Below are 21,611 nucleotides of genomic sequence, written 5' to 3'. Positions count from 1 at the left end.
CAGTGTTTTGTGTCCCTGCCAAGTAGCTGACACACACACACACACACACTTTGAGATATGAGTTATATGTGAACACACAGACACTCCTGGGGAAGGCTGGCACACGTTCTCCAGCTATGGCCCTTCCTCTCAGATGATATGGTAGTACCATTTGCCACCAGCCACTAATATCAGCAACTAAAAAGGCCCTTACCATAGGGTGTCCAGTTGTTACTGTGCAATATTATTATCCAAATGGTAAGTGTAACTGAACAGCAAGGCTTATTTGAAGTGGCTTAGTACAGTATCACTATATACATGCAATGTACATTAGAGCTTAAATTATCTTAGGTTCATAGGTAGGTACTAGGCTATCTGTCCAAAGGCATTTATAAGCCTAGCTAGAATGTGTTGGCTTTGACCACCCCCTTAGATTAGTTCCCTGTGCCTCTGTCCAGCAGATCCACTGAAGTGATCCCTGGGGTAAACTTTCTGTTTCCCATCCACTTGTCAAGGTTTCTCTTGAAGAGTGTTAGAGAGGAACTCTTCCTAATGTAGATTGGACTATTGTTCTAAAGCATGGGAAATCTTTGGGACAGGAACCTATCCCTCCAGCATGTCCTATTTATTGTTGTGGTGAGGTTTAGATCCCTAGACCGTGCGGCTCGAGGGGATATGGTTTTCTTTAGGTGGAGCATGTCCATATATTCTGGGTTGGACATGGCCTTCTATGTCAGGCAGAGATCACCTCTGAGTAGGCAGTATGCAACCGAGTAGAGCTGGAGTTTCTTCAGTCGAGTTGCATAGAACATCTGTTTGAGGCTAATGATCCTCTTGGTGAGGTGCTTCTGTGGTCTTTCCAGCTGTTGCAGGTGTCTTGTAAGGCACATCCCAAATGGGGTGTTATACCCTATGATGGGTCTGATGAGTGATGAGTAGAGGGGCACAATGACTTCTTTTGATCTGGATGCGAACCCTTTTGTGATTAGGTGGGCCACATATAAGGATTTTCTAACCACTTTGGCAATGTGATTATCAAAGGAGAGATTACTATCTACTTGGGTCCCCAGATCCCTTATTACATCTTCCATATTTAGGGGACTACCACCTATGTGGCAGTTTGTGGGTACTTTGATTTTTCCAAAGGGGATGACTATGCACTTTTTGGCATTTAGCTTGAGGCCATGATTTTGACACCAGGTATCCATCTCAGTGAGACCCTTTTGGAGGATGTCTCTCTACATAAAACAGCCAAAGTTGAAAGATTTAAAATATTTAATAATAAATAATAAAAACACAAGACAATACTTCTTACTACCCAGTGCTAGTTAGGAGTTCAGAAATCACAGAGAAATGTTTAAAATAATAAAGTTGAAAAGTTCTGACATCAGTACAGAAAACAACTAGTCTATCTTCCTATTTCCTAGCTATATCTAAGAGCAAATACAGTTCTAAGATAAACGTGCATCTAGAGCAAGACAGTGCTAGTGATGTTGGATGTTCTGAAGACAAATGCCAAATGCCCTGATTCTCTCTGTCCTTAAATTGATAACACAGTACTACTGACTCATTTCAGATAACATCATGTTTTTTCTGGTTCCCAGACTAACAGAAACTCAGAGTTTAGCAGCCCTTTTGATCTTGCACCTCATCAGGAAGCTACAGCAATAAAAGACAGTATTCATGCAAATTCTAGCAATTAACTCTGGTCTCAAAATTTCGGCTCAGAGTTTTGAGATCAAACAATTATACACTGCTGGACTTATCAGTTTCCTCCAGCAGAGTGCAATGTGGTTGCATTTTTGAAGTTCAACATCCAATACAATTTTCCTATTTAAGTGAACAAGCCTGTGGTTTATATTAATATTTACAAATGACAGAATTATCTACAAAATTCTATCTAGCTAGGCTGGCAGCCTTCACATATCTTCACAAAACTGACAAAAAAAATGAAAACTATTTGCAGAAACCATATTTGCCGAACAACTCAATATTTTTTTTTTTTTTTTTTTTGCAGAGGGGCAATAGTACAGCATTGTGTTCCTGGATATCAGGGCAGAGCTGGACTGGACCCAGAGATATTCATTGGCAGATGTCCCATGTTTTTACTCACATTTTATTGTATCAACAGGTGCATCCACTCATTATCTCTTAGTTACAGTAATGTTTATAATATCTGTCCAGCTTATGGTGTTCAGGTAAATCAGGGATGCAAATTCCATGTCCATCTGCACAAGGTACGACCACGGATATTACTTGTTACCATATCATTATAGTTGTAACAATAGCAGTTGCATGTGCAATTGTGGTGCTGGATCCTACTCACATTGGATAGTTTTTGCTTTGTTGTATTCACAAGTGATTATTTATCAGGAACCTATACTGCGGAACTTCCACCTCTGATGTTGGAGGATCTGTAGCTTCTGATAATGATGACGGTGATGTACTGTCACATTCAGGGGGTGCAAAGTATGTGTTGGAAACAAGGAGTTTAACCCCTGCATCCCTCTACAAATCATGTCCATGGGCACTCTACATGAGGATACCCAGGATACACAAACATCAGAAAGAGGACAGGATGAAGGGTTCACTATAAATAAGGAGGTGTGCTGGTGTTCAGTGGACAGCTACTAGCACTCATACAGGGAGGTGAACACAGGGGGATTGGTAATGGTTCCCTTCAGTGATATCAGTGATATGGTTACTGTCCTTCCTCTGAGGTTGATGTGTCAGTGGCTGCAACCCCACAACCCCATGTGTGCAAAGGACCATCATGGAGGCACAGGCTAGTTTCACTAGATCCATAGCAGAGACAGTGGAGTGATCCAGCTGCTGATCTAGAGGGAGATTGTTTGGATAGACTGAATCACACATTGGACCATGCAATGTCTTATAATTATGCTGGGGGCACGGACAAACCTTGCAGCTGGTCATCTGCTACATCCACTGATGTTAGCCAACAAGATCATGGGTAAGCAAGATTCCCACTAATGCAGTGCTGTCATTTCCACAGCAACATCTATTGCAGAAGTTTCTACACCCAGGAGTGGTTGTCCACATGGTCATGCCATCACATGTTGGCACATCTTCCAGCAGATGTTAGCCAAGGTCACATAACAAACCAGCATCTAGTCAAGGTTGTGGTACAGCCAGTGATACTTCTCATAGAGCCAGCTGCTGTAGACAGAGGCCTGAGCGAGGAGATGAACCCTCTGTCAGTCATACCCAGGACCTGTGGAGTAGGCCAAGCCACTGTGCTACATCAGGTATTGAGATGTGTCCCTGCAGACATGCACACACACATGCATACTACTATACTCCACAGCACATCCACTGACTCTGGTACTTGTTGACATTAACCACCATTCAGTTCTCACATTACCTTAACAGCACTTTTTCATTGGCTACACCTCAACACTCACACTCATACACTTCTCTGTGAAAGCTATGCACCACTGGGCTTCATTGTCCCCCAGTGCCAATGATAATAAGTGCGCCCTTTATACATTGTTACTTGGGTTGCTTATGTCCGATGTGGTCAGCCCATGCATTTGTCAGCACAGTCTGGTATTTTTGCATGTATCTCTTTTACTGCTTGGTGCCAGAGCCATGGGTTCAAGCTCAATGCCAAGAAATGTATAGTTATCCACTTTGGGAAAAAACATGTACCCGTGAATTACCATATAGGTGGCAGTACACTAAACACTGAAAGTGTAATAAAAGACTTAGGGACACAGGTGTTCAGTGGTCTCACCTTCGATAACCACATCGCCACAACATTCAGGAAATCCTTCTATGTGGCGCATCTCATCACTAAGGGCTTTTCATCCAGAAAAAAGGAGATCATTGTTCCACTGTACTCATCCCTCATTAGACCCATTATAGAATACAATGCCCCATTTGGTATGTACCTCTCAAGACATCTGCAACAACTGGAAAGTCCGCAGAAATACCTCACTAAAAGAATCACAGGCCTAAAGCAGATGCCCTATGCTGACCACCTTAAAAAACTCCAGCTATACTCTGTTGCATATTGTCTACTTAGAGGCGATCCCTGCTTATTATACAAGGCTATGTCAAACCCAGAGCTGTTGGACATGCTACACTTAAAGAAATCCCAATCCCTCAGAGCCACATGCTCCAGGGATCTAAACCTTGTCATCACAATAAACAAAACATGCTGGAGGGATAGGTTCCTGACCCAGAGACTCTCTAGACTCTGGAATAGATTGCCCATACATGTCAAGCAGACTGCCTCTTTGGCCCTCTTCAAAAGGAACCTTGACGATTGGATGGGAGAAAGGAAATTCACCCTGGGGATCACATCAGTCACCCTGCTAGACAGGGGTCCAGGGAAGTAAATAGTGTGGGAAGAAATAGCCAGGAAATTTTTATGGCTAGGGTTGTTTAGACCCTAGGGCTGATAGCCTAGTACTAGCCTTTGAACCTATGAACCTATAATGTAGTGTATCTGCTTACCTCTTGTATATTTATGTGTAAAATCATGTTTAATCTGCTGCCTTATTGATAGGGCCACATCATACTGTGCCTTCTCAATCTAACATAGTCACCCCCTGCTGTTGGCTGCCCCTCTCAACTCATCTGTTACAGCTACAACTGCCTGTGGTGCTGTAAATGATGGCAAGAAGATGTTTGTATGTATTTGAGTGTATGGTTCAGACAATGTCCTATTATTATTACAAAGTAAGGTTTCATGTATTGATTTCTAATATGATATGTGACAATTGGGGAGAGATGGACGAAGGATGCCAGCCTAGTCAAATAGAATGTGATATATAATTCTGGCATTTGTAAATAAATGTAAAAATACAGGCATGTTTTCTTGAGTGTAAACGAATACTGTGAAATGAGGAACTGCAAAATATGTGACAACATTGCACTCTACTGGCCCAGTGAAGCATGTTGTGACCCTTTCATGTTAGACTTTGGCTCCAGTGAGTCTGGATGAAGGTTTCATGCCCTTGTTTTAAGGCTAAAGTTTATGACCAGAATTTACATGTGGATGGTGCTTTACTGCTCTGGTTTCTGCTAGAGTATATATGTGAAATGTATTTTATTATTGTAAGTTTCTGAGCAGGTGTTAGCTTTCTAAATAAAGAAAATTTGAAAAGAAAAACAGCCACAAGGTACCAAAATAAACCAGTAAAACAGTCCAAGGCACCACAAGACCAACAAAGAATTTTTGTAAAATCCACTTTAATATAGACACATGAACGCACACATTAAAAACCAGCGTTTTTGTTTAAATCACTTCATCAGATGTGGGTCAGAAAACAATTAATGCCATTTATAATCCTATAAGAAGTAAATTAACCAATAAAAGACATTCAATTAAAAACATCATGAATGCTCATGAATATTCATATTAAAACCATACATACAATAAAAACACTACAAACCATTGAAGCCATTGTGTAAACTGTTTGTTTAGAAAACAAAAATATACATTTTACAAACTTAGAAAATACATAAAATGAATTTATAAAACCCTTACATTGCTTAATATCTTAAATAGCGTGAATAAAATAATTTCTGTTAAAATGAAGGTAAAATGATTTCTTAGCACACTCTAGTGGTGAAAGTTAAAATTACATCTCAATGTGAAAGAAGGGGAAAAACAAAAAGTATACATACCAATCAATACCTTGTTTTGTTATCTTATAACTTAGCTGCCCTTAGTTTCAACAGGGGTACGAGGGAGATGTTCTCATTTAAACGTGGAGGGGATGTAGCTTGAAGTGTTATTTGCCACCTTAGCTCTTTATATTCAATTTTCTATTTGTGATTTAAATGAAAATGCTGGTTTTTAATGTGTGCATTCATGTGTCTATATTAAAGTGGATTTTACAAGAATTCCGACTTATTCTTGCTCTTGTGGTGCCTTGGACTGTTTTACTAGCTTGCTAAATAATGCAGTTTGTGGCCTGAGAAAACCTAAGTGTCAAAATGATGTAATTTGGGAGGGCCACAGCAGAACTGCTGGTTAGTGTTTAAAAACTATTGTTCAGTGAGAGACTGTGAGCATTTTGATCTTGGATATCTAACTCAGCCCTCTGCCTAAGCTCACATGTACGTTTCTAGCACTGTGATTTCTTGTAGGAATAGTTAAAGCTAGTACTGCAGGACCTGTGAACAGTGCCAAAAAGTAGGCAAGGCAGGAGACAAGGTGAGAGCTCCTTTGATGCCTTTGCCTGTGATTGAAGTGCCATTTCAGTGGGTAGCTATGGATATTGTGGGTCCTCTGAGTACTCCAAGTTCTACAGGGAAAATGTATATCCTAGTGATTGTAGATTATGCTGCACGATACCCTGAGGCAGTGGCTTTGTCCTCCATTGAGGCAGAGAAGGTAGCAAATGCTTTGTTAGAGATTTTCAGCAGGTTAGGTTTCCCAAAGGAAATACCATCTGACAGAGGTGCCAATTTTATGTCAGACCTGCTGGCATGTCTGTGGAAGTCCTGTGGGGTGAAGCACATGAAAACCACTTCCTACCATCCCCAGACTAATGGTCTTGTTGAGAGGTTAAACTCTACAATCACGTCCATGCTACAGGCATTTGCAGATCAGATTAAGAGGGAGTGGGACAAATATTTGCCCCATCTGTTGTTTGCTTACTGAGAGGTTCCCCAGGAATACACAGGTTTTTCACCCTTTGAGTTGCTGTATGGGAATAGGGTGAGGGGACCTCTAGATTTAATTTGATATGAATGGGAAGGTGAGTGAGAGTCTCACAAGGAGTCTGTTGTGGCATATGTCCTGAACCTCAGGACAAGGCTCAGGGGACTCATGGGCCTGGCCCAAGAGAACCTGGCAGAAGCCCAACAACAGAAAAAGGTATGGCATGACAGGAATGCTCAAGCTAGAGAGTATGCTGTAGGGCAGCAGGTGATGGTTCTCATTCCTGTCAGGCACAGCAAGTTGCAATCAGCTTGGGAGGGACCCTACAAGGTGGTAAGAAAGGTAAGTGATGTTAACTACATGGTGGAAGTGCTAGGCAGACAAAAGGGGCACAAATTGTGCCATATTAACATGATGAAACTTTACCATGACAGGGAAGCCCTTGTGCTGAGCATTTGCAGTGGATTGCAGGAGGAGTCTGAGAGAGATCTTGTGACTGATCTCCTCAGTGAGGCTCGGGCTGACACCTCGGCGGAAGGGGTAGCAATGTCCCAGCAGCTATCTCCTACCCAAGTTCAAGAAATCTGAGCAGTGTTGCAGGGATTTGGGGGTGTGTTCACTGGGAAACCAGGGTGCACCCACCTGGAGCAGCACCAGGTGGATACAGGACCCCAAAGGCCTATTAGGCAGGCCCCTTATAGGGTGCCTGAGAGAGTCAAACAGACTCTGAGGGAAGAGGTACAAGAGATGTTGGAACTAAGAGGTGAGGTACACTCAGATAGACCTGATACTCTCAAGCAATGTTTCTCAAGGGGCACTTGAAAAACTTGCTTGAGTTCCTTGAGGGGGAAGAGATGTGATGACTGGGGAGAGATGGGCGAAGGCTGCCAGCCTAGTCAAATAGAATTTGATATATAATTCTGGCATTTGTAAATACATGTAAAAATACAGGCATGTTTTCTTGAGTGTAAAAGAATACTGTGAAATGTGCAACTGCAAAATATATGACAACATTGCACTCTCCTGGCCCAATGAAGCATGTTGTGACCCTTTCATATTACAATTATGCTCCAGTGAGTTTGGATGAAGGTTTCATGCCCATTGTTTTAAGGCTAAAGTTTATGACCAGAATTTATATGTGGATGGTGCTTTACTGCTCTGGTTTCTGCTAGAGTATATATGTGAAATTTCTTTTATTGTTGTAAATTTCTGAGCAGGTGTTAGCTTGCTAAATAATGCAGTTTGTGGCCTGAGAAAACCTAAGCGTCAAAATGATGTAATTTGGGAGGGCCTCAGCAGAGCTGTTGGTTAGTGTTTAAAAACTATTGTTCAGTGAGAGACTGTGAGCATTTTGATCTTGGATATCTAACTCAGCACTCTGCCTAAGCTCACATGTAAGTTTCTAGCACTGTGATTTCTTGTAGGAATAGTTAAAGCTAGTAAAGATTAATTAGGTATTTTTCTTTGAAATCGGACCTGTCCTACTGTATTATTTTAAGTTTCTGTGTGATTTCTGATCTTTTAGATATCTTTGTGGTGTAATAGTTTTGTCTTGTGTTTTAATTATTTATTATTAAATATTTTTAAAACCTTCTACCTGTGGCTGGTTTATGTAGAGATAAATTATGATTTAGGGTACATTATATATTTATAGAGTTTACTGTCTAAGCCCTTCTAATAAGCCTTAGACTGAATAGTCACATTACCATTGGATAATAATATTGCACAGCAATAACTGGGCACCCTTTTAAGGGCCTTTTAGTAGCTGATATTATTAGCTGGGTGGTGGCAGGGATTACTACCATATGGTCTGGGTAAAGGGGCACAGCTGGAGAATCTGTGTCAGCCTTTCCCAGGAGTGTCTGTGAAGTTGTATAAATACTTATCTCAAAGTGAGTGTGTGTGTTGTGTCAGCTACTTGGCAGGGACATGAAGCACTGTCTGGACAGAGGGGGTACTGGAGGTTTTAGCTTTCCCATGTAGGCTGAGACCTGGACCCTATAGCTGTGTCAGTGGGGAGTCTTATTGGGGACCTGGTGAGCAAGGGAGCAACCAGCCCTGTACTTTACTGTGTGTATTAGTTATCCTTTCCTCTCTTCTATGAGATGACCTCCCTGGTGTTAGTGATAAGGACTGAGGCTCCTTGATTGCTGGGCCAGGGCACAGTCATCACATGATGTATAAGAAATATTATTCCAAAGCAACACTATGTTAATAAATAAATAAAAATCAATATTTGGAAATCCTATACCGTCTTCATCCCAGCTTTTGGTGTGCCAGAGAAGAGAAATTCTTGTTTTTTGGGGATACCAAAGGAAGTTAAGTAATACATTATTAATGTTCTGTTTAATTTTGACAGGTGAGGGAATTATTAGAGCTTGGCCAATTAATAAGATTTTAGGTAATGTTATCATTTTGATTAAGGTTAGCCTGTCTTCAAATGTGAAGAAGAGTCTGTTCCAACTATTAAACAAGTATTTGAGTTTATAAGTGTTTAGTAATTAGATATGAGTGATTTTTTTATAATTAGATTCAATAATGATACCTAGACATTTAATATGTGCGCCCTCCCAGTTTATATCTCTTTTTGATCTAAGTTTCATAGTAACAGTTTTATTCACTAAAAGCGCCTGAGTTTTGTTGTGATTGAATTTTAGACCAGAGATGTTTGCAAAGAAGTCTAGATTATGTAATAGGTGATCTACTGAATTTTTAATATCATTAGAAGTTACTAGTAGATCATCAGCAAACAGTTGTAACTTGGAGGATAATGGGGCTAAGTAAGGGACTTTCTCCATATTTGTATGCATGTGTTTATAATTTGATTTTAACAATAAGATTTTTCTCAGACATCCAGGCAAACTTGGATGGCCTGCGGCTAATAAGTTTGCTGACGATTGCAAATTGGGAGCGATCATTGAGTCCTCCAGCAATGCTAATATACTGTAGACAGGGATAAAGTAGACAAATGATTGGTGCCAAAGCCATGGATTAAAGCTAAATGCAAAAAAACTACTATTATTCCCTTTGGGAAAGCTGACATCCCTGTCATTTACATTATAGACAGCATGTTTCCAAGTGTAGACCCAGTGGTACATGATCTGGGTACTCAGGTTAATAGCAAAATGAACTTTGACCAACACATATCCACAGTGATAAGGCAATCCTTCTATGTGGCACATCTTTAAATAAAGACATTGCATCCCGATCTAAAGATGTTGTAATTCCATTATACTCGGCCCTTATCAGACCAGTGACTGAGTGCAATGCTCCCTTTTGCATGTACCTCACCACACACCTGCAACAATTGGAAAGACCACAGAGGTTTCTCAACAAGAAATAACATGGCACAAAAAAGAAAGTCTTGCATGGAAAGACTGAAAGTCCTGTCACTGTATTGTGTCTCCTACAGGTTGCTAATTGGTGACCTGTGCCTGGCTTACAGGGCAGTCTCTGACCCAGCCCTGATGGAAATGCTACAATTTCAAAAATCAAACAGGGGGGGTCATTCATTACAGGGAACTTAACCTAGCCTCTGATATGAACAAGTTATGTTGGATAGATAGATACATCTCCCATAAACTGCCATTTCTCTGAAACAAGCTTCCAATTCATGTGAAACAGAGCCCCTCCTTGACCGTCTTCAAATGCAACCTAGAAAAATGGATGGGCGACTATAAATTCACTCCTGGGGTGGTGCCTGTGTTCCTCCTGGACAGAGGAAGTCAGTATTAACCACCAGAGGCCCTTACATCTGAAAACTTCACTTCTCTAACCATTGACAGTTGGAGCAACTAGGGATAAATATGGTTAGGCTTATAAGGGCTCTAGGACCATTAGCCTAGTAACCTCCTATGAACCTATGAAACTAAGAATTACCAAGTTGAGGGGTTTCTATCTGAAGTGATAAATGTCTTAAGGGAAATCCAACATCTATCAGTCCAGAGGTTCTTGCTGGTCCAATGGCGGTGATACAAAAACAGTATGCTGGAGATTTTAAATTTGAGTCCCACATAAGAGCTAATTCATCCCTCACACTTCTATGATGCTCACACTACCTAACCAGAGCGATTCTGCATTTGTGTGTTTGTAATGTGTTACTAGTCACCACACTAGGGGTTTTCTAGATGAAAGGATAAAACCCAAGAAGAAAAAAGACTCTTCTTGGCAAGTGGCTGATGTTGGCCCAGCAGCAATGCCACCAACAGTTTGTAGGATGTCTTGGGTTCAAATCCTAAATGAGTGCTAATATTATCCATTAATTTTCATGGTTCTAACAGTGCTTAAGCAGAGGGCTTTTTCTGTATTTATACCTGCGTGTTCATGTTAAGTTGTGTGATACTTTTCATACAAAAGATCTTACAAATTGAATACTTATAGATAGTAAAATGTGACTGTATTTCATTCTTTTATGCACTCTAATTTTATTTGCAAATAATGTTTTATTTCATTATGCATTGCTGTACACCATTTCTGCCCTACTTATACGACACTTGAAGCTTTTCTCCCTTGGCCTTTACTGAAAGTGGACCTCAAAACAGTTAGAACACTCAGTCAACCAAACAAAAATAAACAAATATGCAAATGTATAACAGCTCTTCTAGGTGTGTTAAAGGAGGTGCTATAGGACTGACTCCAAGGAGAGTGGCAGGAAGTGATGTGTTAGAGGTGGTGCTATAGGACTGACTTCAAGGAGAGTTGCAGGAAGTGACTACAGGATTAATGGAGAGTAGCAGTGATGGGAAGAAAAACCCTACAGGGTTATCATGATGCATCTTCTTCTCTTTTGGCTGATCCTGTTAGGGATTGCCACAGTGGATCATCTGTTTCCATTTCTTCCTGTCCTCTGCATCTTGCTCTGTCACACCAACCACCTGCATGTCCTCTCTCACCACATCCATAAACCTTATCTTAGGCCTTCCTCTTTTCCTCTTATCTGGCAGCTCCATCCTTAGCATCCTTTTCCCAATATACCCAGCATACCTCCTCAGCACATGTCCAAACCAATGCAATCTCATGTCTCTGGCTTTGTCTCCAAACTGTCCAACCTGAGGTGACCCTCTAATATACTGTTTCTTAATCTTGCCCATCCTCATCACACCCAGTGCAATCTTAACATCTTTAACTCTGCCATGTCCAGCTCTGACTCCTGCCTTTTTGTCAATGCCACCATCTCCAACCCATATAACATAGCTGGTCTCACTACCCTCTTGTAGACCTTCCCTTTCACTCTTACTGGTACCCGTCTGTCACAAATCACTCCTGACATTCTTCTCCACCCATTCCACCCTGCCTGTACTCTCTTCTTCACCTCTCTTCCACACAAACTATTACTCTGAACTGTTCATCCCAAGTACTTAAACTCATCCACCTTCACCAACTCTACTCCCTGAATTCTCACCATTCCTCTATCCTCCCTCTCACTCGCACACACATATTCTGTCTTAGACCCGCTGACCTTCATTCCTGTCCTCTATAGAGCATATCTCCACCTCTGCAGGGTCTCCTCAACCTTGTCCCTACTCTCACTACAGATCACATCATAGTCCACAGGGCCTTCTGTCTGATCTCGTCTGTCAACTTGTCCATCACCACTGCAAATAAGAAAGGGCACAGAGCTGATCCTTGATGTAATCCCACCTCCACCTTAAACGCATCCATCACTCCCACCCCAGACCTCACCACTGTCACAATACCCTCATACATATCCTGTATCATTCTTACATTCTTCTCTGCCACTCCCGACTTCCTCATACAATACCACAACTCCTCTTTAGGCACCCTGTCATGTGCTTTCTCTAAATCCACAAAGACACACTGCAAGTCCTTCTGACCTTCTCTATATTTCTCCATAAACACTCTCAGGGCAAACATCACATCTGTAGTGCTCTTTCCCAGCATATCCTGATGCATGCTTAACAGTTTTGTGCCCCAAATAGGCACTTAATTATTAAGCTGACATGTAAGCATCCAGTCAGAGGGCTGCAATCAGTCAATAACTGTGGCTTGTAGGAATGTGGAATGACATTGCTGAGCTTCATTATCATGAAAGTGCTTAGCTGGGATTAGCCTTAGAAGCTTATAATATCCTCAGACTGATGTAAAGTATCTGCCCTGGAAGTCTCTGTCAACTCCCTGTACACTGACTGTGTGAACTATAACAAAAGGTGGCTTTGAGATGCCTACAGAGTGGGATTTGGATGAGTGAGAAAATGTGACATATGCTGATACTTGAAGTATTATTTCTATGATTTTACCGCCAAAAATAGCACTCATTGCAAATTGAAATAGCATAGCCTGAGTCCCCAGTCATGTCCAAGTAAGTTTAACTCCATGGAAAATGGCAGAGTGCTGTTGAAGTTAAATGGAACTGGGCAATGATTGGTATTGCTGACAGACAAAGGAGGTTATACTGATATTAGTAGTCTAATTTCTATACTCTAAGTATCTGAAGGTGCAATGACCACAGTTAATTAATCCTAAACCTAGGGATACCTGATGAATCCTTCTACTTTGTACTTCCTGAAAGTTTTGAGCTCATTGTAGGGTTGTTTCGCTGCTTGGCATTTCTTTTCCTGCTCCCTGAGATTGGTTTCTTATGGTTCCGTGGTACAAATTCTTCACTTTTAATAAACATCAAGCACATGGAAACAGGGAAATTCTGTCTAAATTCAGCCCATCTAACAGCTGTCTTTGTTATCTTGTGTTCATGAGGGATCCACGTGTTACTGCTATGGGAACACCTTCTGGAGAGTTTTGTAGATATTGAGAGACATATGAGGATGTTTGGATGTGCCTTGGGGTGTTTTCTGGAAGTAACCTCAACGGATGCATGTTTTGACAATTTTTGGAAGTTCTTTGCTTTTTAATACAGCTGGAGGTTTTGCCCATATATTTCTTGAATATACCATGTTTGTTTGGAACTTTTGTTTTGAATTTGTGTTTACATCTTGGAGCCACTTGAAGTGGTTCTTTTTGGCTTTTGTTTGATTTTTGGATGCATCAAGGTTTTAAGTCCATGTTCTATTCCAGGATCTTTTTTGATATCTTATTTTGAATTTTTGATTTAGAACATTTTACATATCGGTAGATTGTATTTAATTAACATTTTACATTTTTATGGGTTTTTTTTCATTATCATGTATGTGTTTGCTTTATCTGTATTAATACCAATTTTGTTCTCAGGGTCGTTATATTGTAAATAAGTACATACATTTTTGTAGCAACAATTGTCATCATTGTTTTCATAAGTTCATAAGATAATCTACTATGTTCTGGCATTAAGGTCTTCCATGAGCAGAGACTCCATAACACACTGCTTCACTTTGAATTATGTACAAGTACTCAGGAAATAAACACTATAATAAATTTAAAGATGAAGTTGAAGTTAGTATTCAGGCTTTAAACTGCAGTCCTGGGGGCCCAGTTGCCTCTGATTCTAAGTAAAGAGGCAAATTGACTTTGTAGAAATTGTTCCATGGGCTCAGAACATGGTCAGGCAAAGACGTCTTATCTGACAACAGTAGTTTAATTTTCTGGGGTAGATTTAGGAATAGTACCCATAGTATTTTAATATATCCACCTTGGGGGAATTCTAGTTAAGTTCCAGTAGGCCTGACATCCATGGGATGGCACAAGCTGGATAACTAGCCAATTACTTGCAGTAAGGATGGTTATCATATTGTTTTGCTGACAACTCAAGTTTCATTCATGTAGTCGGGAGCACTAATAAAAAAATGGGCAAGGATCTAATGACTGGAAGCTATAAATATAAGATACACAGAAAAGGTGTAGTCAGCCATGCTGACTGTACTTAGCTGATTACTTTTTTTAACATCTCTCAAAAATATTATGGATCTTAGAGTCCAAGTTACCTGGAACTTTCTAGAGCATTGTTACCTAACCAGTATATACACAACATGCCCAGATGTAGGGATGCTCCTCTAATATGACCTTTCTTACAAATGGTAAAAGGTAATAGCTGAAAATCATGAATACATTTCGTAAGTGTAAAGGGGCAACATTTGGCAGAGCTTCACATTTTCTTAATGTTAGGTGGATGGGAGTGCAACAAAATGAATGTTTTGTACAAAATAGAAATTTCTAGCTGCATCCTTGAGTTAAAGAGTGCCCAAGCAGCATTCATCATAAGATAACTGTTGCTCAAATTATATGCATGAAACAAAGAGCCACCAAGCATTGTTGACTCCACAGTACCACCATCAACCACTTCAGTTGGCTGGCCTCTGCAGGACAACCTTCCACCGGTGTGCCTTACTTCCTCAGCTTGGGGCACCATTGCCAGCACACCAAATGGGCTCATTCTGTGTGCAGGGATGGGGCCTTCTTGGGTATTCTGCAATGGTGATGGTCAATGGTGATACCTTTGTTGGTAGAGTCAACACCAATACTGGATGCTGAAGATAGTTCAAGATAATTACCACACCTGCAGATCGTAGGGACAAGCAGCAGTATTCTTTTAAATGTAACACTATGACCTGCTACTTCTCCATGCACATATTCTTAGCAATAAATAATGACAATAGACTTTTAGAAAGTGTAAGATAAACTAGTTTTCATCCAAGCATTGCACTATCTTTTCAGGATTGCTTCAGATCTTACAAATAACCATTTGGCACTGAGAAATACACTTGTCAAAATTCTATGCTCCAAATGGCATTTATTCATAAATGCTGTTATGACGTTTGCACCTGAAAAATTCCAGTCCAGTCAAGTCTGGCTTCTGAAAATAATGTGGTGCCACAAAGAAAGCCAAAGCAATATAAATCAGTTTATAAATGTAGGACATTAAAAACACAAATGATTTACTTACATTGTCCCATTGCAGCGCTCTGTACTGCTGTCAAATATGTTACAGATTCTGCAGCAGCAGCTAGCTCTGAGGTACGTCTACGCACTTCCTTCTCCTTATTCATTTGAAATAGCCACAAAGTAAGTTTTTTTTTTTTTTTTCTTGTCCACTTTGATTAGCCTTGGCTGTTCTGGTGATTTCCCTGTATCAGCTTGTAAAACACATATTCAGCAATATGAGTCTGCATTTAAATAGGAAAACGAATATTGCTTCAAACAGCTTCCTGCTTCCTCCTATGCTTTTTTTTTTTTTTTTTTTTTTTTTTTTAGACATTAAGATGCTTTCAGTTTTGTTTCTGAAAGGGAGTGGTATTTCGGACAAGATTTATTGTTAATTGTTTATAATCAGCTTTTGCAATGTCAGTCTTTTTATAAGTTATTTCAGCAGCAATATAAGATTGAAGTCATATTTAAAAATGTAGGTGAAGTTATCTTGTTTGAAATTATTTTCAGTATAGGGTAGTAGCTTCCATTTTACACATTTGATGGTAACTTTTCTAGAATTTTGTAAGTGAGTTAGGTAACTAAAAGAAAAAATTCTTTTCAGTCTACTTGACTGTAAAATGCATGCACATAAAATCTCTATTATGCTAAGTATGCTTTGTATTAGTATTTGAGAAGTTTATTCCCGCAAGAAGGGTTCCTCATCTTTGCCAGTAGATGAACCTGCTGAGCTTTTTTCTCTCTCTTTATATATATATATATATATATAGATATATATATATATATATATATATATATATATGCATATATATGTATAAAGCTACAGATACATAGAGATATATAGATACTTAAGGGTAAGTAAACTGTTTATTGTCATTTGAGAAACTCACTCGTGCTACTGGGAGAGTTCCTCATCTTTGCCAGTAGATGGAGATGCTGAGCAGTGTGTGTGTGTGTGTGTGTGTGTGTGTGTGTGTGTGTGTGTGTGTGTGTGTGTATATATATATATATATATATATATATATATATATATATATATATATCGTGCATGTGTGTGTGTGTGTGTGTGTGTGTGTGTGTGTGTGCCTTTGTGTGAGTGCATGTGTGTGCCTTTGTGAGTGTGTGTGTGAGTCTCTTTATCTCTGCCTGCTTGTCTCTGACTCTCTCTTTATCTCACCATCTTGCTTTTGCTTTATCTCTGTGTCTCTAAGGTTATACACCCATAAATGAAATGATTGACTTGAAAAGCAATAATACTATGTTATAATATTCACATGGAATTTCAGCAATGCTTATCTGACTGGTTATTATTTCATTAAACAGCACAAGAATTTCCCAAAGACAGCTGCAGCCGTGACTGATACTGAAAAACAGAAAACAAAGAAAAAGGCAAAGCAATATAAATCTCGACTTACTAAAATTGCATGCATGTAAAATGGAATTAACCACTTTGAAGGAACCTGTATGCATTTCAGAGTTTATTACACCATAAGGAAATACAAAGTTGCTGGTGATACTTGGCACTGCATAACCAACTGCTTATTAGGATAAGCTTACTATCTGACAGCAGCAAACTGCTCTAGTATATCTTCTGTTTTATGGTGATTCAGACGGTAAAGCTGCATGCATTTGATAAAATTCAGTGTGTTTATTTCACATCAAATAATGACTCCAGGCTCATGACATAGTTTTAGGTATTTATTTAGAACCACTTGCTGGTGTTCAGACACTACTTTTTTCTTTATTTTATCTTATTGACAGGTGAAAGTCAACATTCTCAGAATAACCGTCCCCTTCTGACTTGAGGTACAGTCTCTCTATTAGGTCGCACAATATATGTGTTTTCCTCATGTTTTATCACTGTAATACTTTCTATATATTAACTGAGAAACAGAGAGTAAATTAACTATATGAGAATTATTTTAAGACAGAGCTTGTTCACAAGTATGATACAGATGCTTAGGAGAAAAATATTTGTTCAGGGTCATAGAGTACACAAGTGAAAACTGACAGGGTTCAGAATCTGGTTTATTACTATGTATCTTAAAGTCATAATTGTTCTTTGTGCTGTCTCTTAGTTTAAAGTCCTACAGCATCCTGCAGATCTGTGAAAAAGTTTCCCCCAAGAATATATGGTGGTGCAACGGTAAAAGAGCTGGATTCTCTGGTTTGGTTTCTCTCTGGGATGCCTTTTTTGTGGAGTTGGCATATCCTCCCTGTGCCAATGTGGATTTTCATTTGAATTACCAGTATCTTTTCACATCCTAAATTCATGCCAATTGGAGATACCCTAAATTGTTCACAGCTGTGTACCACATGATGGACTAACATTCAGACCAGAACCAGCTATCTGCCATATAACCTCTGAGTGCCAAGGTAGACTGTGACTCCCTGTGACCCCCCAAAAAGTAAAATGGAGTAGCAGAAAATGAATTAATACCATAAACAATTCAGAAGGTTGTTTTCCATTTGCTAAACTGTGTTTAAGAGGGTAGAACTGCAAATTGCTCAAATTCTTGTTATTATGTGATATACAATGATGGAACTGAAGGTGATTTTAAAACAAAATGATGACAAACATTCTTAACTCTGTTGCCAGTTTATACCCTCCTCTAATCTTTCAAAACCACTCTGAAAGACTTCTTAGCTAAAATCTGGCTCTGTTCTTGTTCAGAACCAGGACAAGCTATATCCTTAAATGTGAACAAGTACCTTTTCATTCCTTATACCTCCTTACTATCCTTGCTTCACATACTTCTTTACAGCTATCTAATTCTCTTCCCTGACTTTCTCTCTAAATACACCATAAGCCTGTTTTTCCCTCACTTCATATTGCAATTCCTATTTGTATTAGAGTAACTTATCTTTAATTTCTCTACAAACTGTCTAAAATTTCTTTAAATATTAAATGATGGTCATATGTCTTATATTGATTCTTGACTAATGTTTTTATATTACGTCTAATTTGTCATAATTATTTAAACTGCAGATGATTTCGTTTTATTTTTTGATGATTGCAAAATTATTGTTCTTAAAATGTTTTGTAATAATTTAGAGCTTTTCTTCCCAGGCCTCTGCTGAAAATGGGCTTCTACCCAGTCGGACTTTCCCTGTAATCAAATGTCAACAAATAAATAAATAATGAGTCCATCTGCACACAAGACACGTTAGAGGATTATTATGCAACATAATCTGCTATGATGAATGACTTCTCCTAAACAAAGCTGTCCCTCCTTGCATGCATGGCACAATAAACTGCAACTGTTCTGCACCACTCTAGCATGGCACGGAGGAATATCAGAGGGGCATTTGTTACACTAGGTGAAAGGCAGGAACAGCAGCAACATAACTCCAGTGCTTTATTATACTGTGGTTCTATACCTGTTCTAAGCATGATACTGTTCTAAGGTAAAACAGAATCCTCATTAGCTACAGTGATTAATCTGAATACATTTATGTCTGGTGTATAGGGAATATAAGATGCCATGAGGTGACCAGAATGGATAACAACATCACATGAACAGTCACTTCCTGTAATTCACTGCTAGAAAGATACAGACGTAATGGTTCTGTACTTAACTTATTAGACTCAGTATCCCTGATAGTAATGTTTTGCTGTTAAGATTAGTCTTCACTGGAAGGAAGGACTACATGAAAAGAGTAAACTCTGAATACCAGCTGCTCCTGATTTTACTCAGGGTACAAGGCTGCATGACAGAATCTATTGACACGGAATCCGACGGGACGAAAACACCGACAACGCAGATGACCGACAAGGTGAGAACCCGACGGACTCGGTAAGTGTGCGATCGAGTGAGGGATTTAGTGTTAGGGAGCGGACAGGTAAGTGTGCGATAGTGAGGAACTGTGGGTTTAGGGGTGGGTTAAGTGAGTTAGGGTTAGGGTGCAGGTAGGGTGTGTGTGCGATAGTGAGGGACTGTGGGTTTAGGGGTGGGTTAAGTGAGTTAGGGTTAGGGTGCAGGTAGGGTGAGTGTGCGGTAGTGTCGGACCTTGGGGTTAGGGGTGGGTAAGTGAGTTAGGGTTAGGGTGCAGGTAGGGTGAGTGTGGGTAGTGTCGGATCTTGGGGTTAGTGGGTAAGTGAGTTAGGGTTAGGGTGCAGGTAGGGTAAGTGTGCGGTAGTGTCGGACCTTAGGGTTCGGGTTTGGGTTAGGGATAGTGGATATGTTATGTAGTGTACTGTGTTGTTTACGTGTAGGGTGTTGGTGTAATGGTTTTCGGTGTTTTGTGTTGTCGGTATTTTTTGTTGTCGGTCTTTTGGTGTCGGTGATTAGTGTGTCGGCGAAACGTGATTTCGGGGATATAAAGGTGATCCATATATATATATGGATTCACTTTATAACCTCGAAATGCTGAAATATCAAATTTCAGTATCTCGAGACTATAAAACCGAATCCACAAAACACCGACAAACAAAAACCGCAAAACCACATAACTGAAAACACCGCACACACTACACTAAACTTACAACACAACACCCACATCACAACATAAACAAAAACAACACACATACACAACTCACACACACATAAGCAGGAGGGCTGCGCCCCCAACACCCCCCTCTACTTATATATACTAACTCCGAGATCGCACAAACACAACACAAAAGCTCACTCACACACGCACATTCTCCAGTCCCTCACACACACTCTAACTCCCACTCAAAACCCTTACAAAACACTGACTTACCTGACATAAGACCTACATCCAAACACGGCACCGCACCAACAAAACACAAACCCGGACATTACATAGCGCAACTTCATAACCGCGAATTCGACATATTTTTGACATACGTCAAATTTGCGATTATGAACGTTCGCTATTTTGAACATTTGACTTTATAGCTTTGAGATACTGAAATTCGACATTTCAGTATTTCGATGTTATAAAGTGAACCCATATATATATATATATGTATATATATATATATATATATATATATATATATTTTTTTTTTTCTAATTTATTCGTCACCCATAGCTCTTCTTCATGGCACATTCTGCCTTCACAGTGATTGTGGTTCTCTTTTTATTTTTCTGGTTGATATTGTAAATTCCTGAGTCTTCAGTATTGTTTTATTCATGTTACATAGTATGGCTTCATTCATTCTAATATACTGTGGAGTATCACAGTTCTTCAGCTAACAGTATAGGATCATGGTTAATCCACTGTGTCTCCTGACCATTTACAACTTGCCAGTACCCACCCTTAGACTGTACCTCCTTTTTCAAGAAAGGCAAGGCCAGTCAAGCTGGGGGTGTTGTTGTGAGTATCCATTCAGTCATCCAGTTTGTGTCTGAAGGAAGATAATGTAAAACACTGCTTGATTCCTAGCAGGAGTCTATTCCAGAAGTCGGGAAGGTAATGAACCTATCTCCTCGCCATGTTTTATTTATCTACTGGTGAAGATTTAGATCCTTGGTTCTGGCATTTGTTGGGCTACTTGATTTGTGAAGACACAAGAGATCCAGGACCACAAAACATAGATCTGTCCTCCAGAGTCTGCAAGTTATTGAATAAAGGGACAATGTTTCCAGTCTTTAATGGTAGCTTAAGGTTTTTAAGTCAGTGATCTTCATAGTTAGGGAACTCTGGGGTCTTCCTAGTTACTTGATATGTGTAGTGAGGTACATTCTAAAGGGGGCACTGTATTTTATAATATGCCTAAACAATTCAGAGTAATAAGGTTTAATGGCTCTTTAGATCTGGTTGAGATTCCTCAAGAAATTTTACAAAGACATGCGTCTGCAGCTTTTCTCCCTGGGCCTCTGCTGAAAATTGGCTTTGTTCCAAGTTAGACTTTTCCAATTAATAAATGTTAAATAAGTAAATAAATAATTAGCTATGCTAAGTAGAGGGCTTTCTGACTATTGTTATTACATAATGATCAAAGGAGAGTGATTATCGACTAAAGTTCCAAGGTCTCTAGTAACATTATTATTTTGGAATGGGATGTTCCCTATATTGTAAGCTGTAAAATCAACCAAAAACTACTTGGTCCACCAGGCTAAAAACTGTAATAAAGCACAGGAATAGTGACAAAAAGTAAGCACTTTTGGGAAAGCTCCCTTCATCAGACAAATTGCACAGATACATTGCTGCTTTTTAAAGAAAGTACAACCAATCAGACAAAAGGTCTACACCCCTTTAGAATAGGTTT

The 21,611-nt window shown here is 39.6% G+C and overlaps 1 protein-coding gene across 2 annotated transcripts in view; it reads right to left on the bottom strand.

Moving 5' to 3' along the window:
- Positions 1 to 15,708, bottom strand: part of LOC122798822 (ubiquitin carboxyl-terminal hydrolase 47-like) — an 831,248-nt gene extending 815,540 nt beyond the window's left edge. For both annotated transcript variants that reach the window (XM_044067947.1, XM_044067946.1), the window contains exon 1: positions 15,450 to 15,708. In XM_044067947.1, coding sequence (XP_043923882.1) covers positions 15,450 to 15,552 — 103 coding nt within the window. In that variant the 5' untranslated portion in view covers positions 15,553 to 15,708. The remainder of the gene's footprint in view (positions 1 to 15,449) is intronic.
- Positions 15,709 to 21,611: the final 5,903 nt, after the last annotated feature.

This window comes from Protopterus annectens, chromosome 3.part1 (genome assembly GCF_019279795.1).
Source record: "Protopterus annectens isolate FY-2018-M chromosome 3.part1, PAN1.0, whole genome shotgun sequence".
Lineage (NCBI taxonomy): Eukaryota > Metazoa > Chordata > Ceratodontiformes > Protopteridae > Protopterus > Protopterus annectens.
This window is presented reverse-complemented; position numbering and strand designations above follow the sequence as displayed.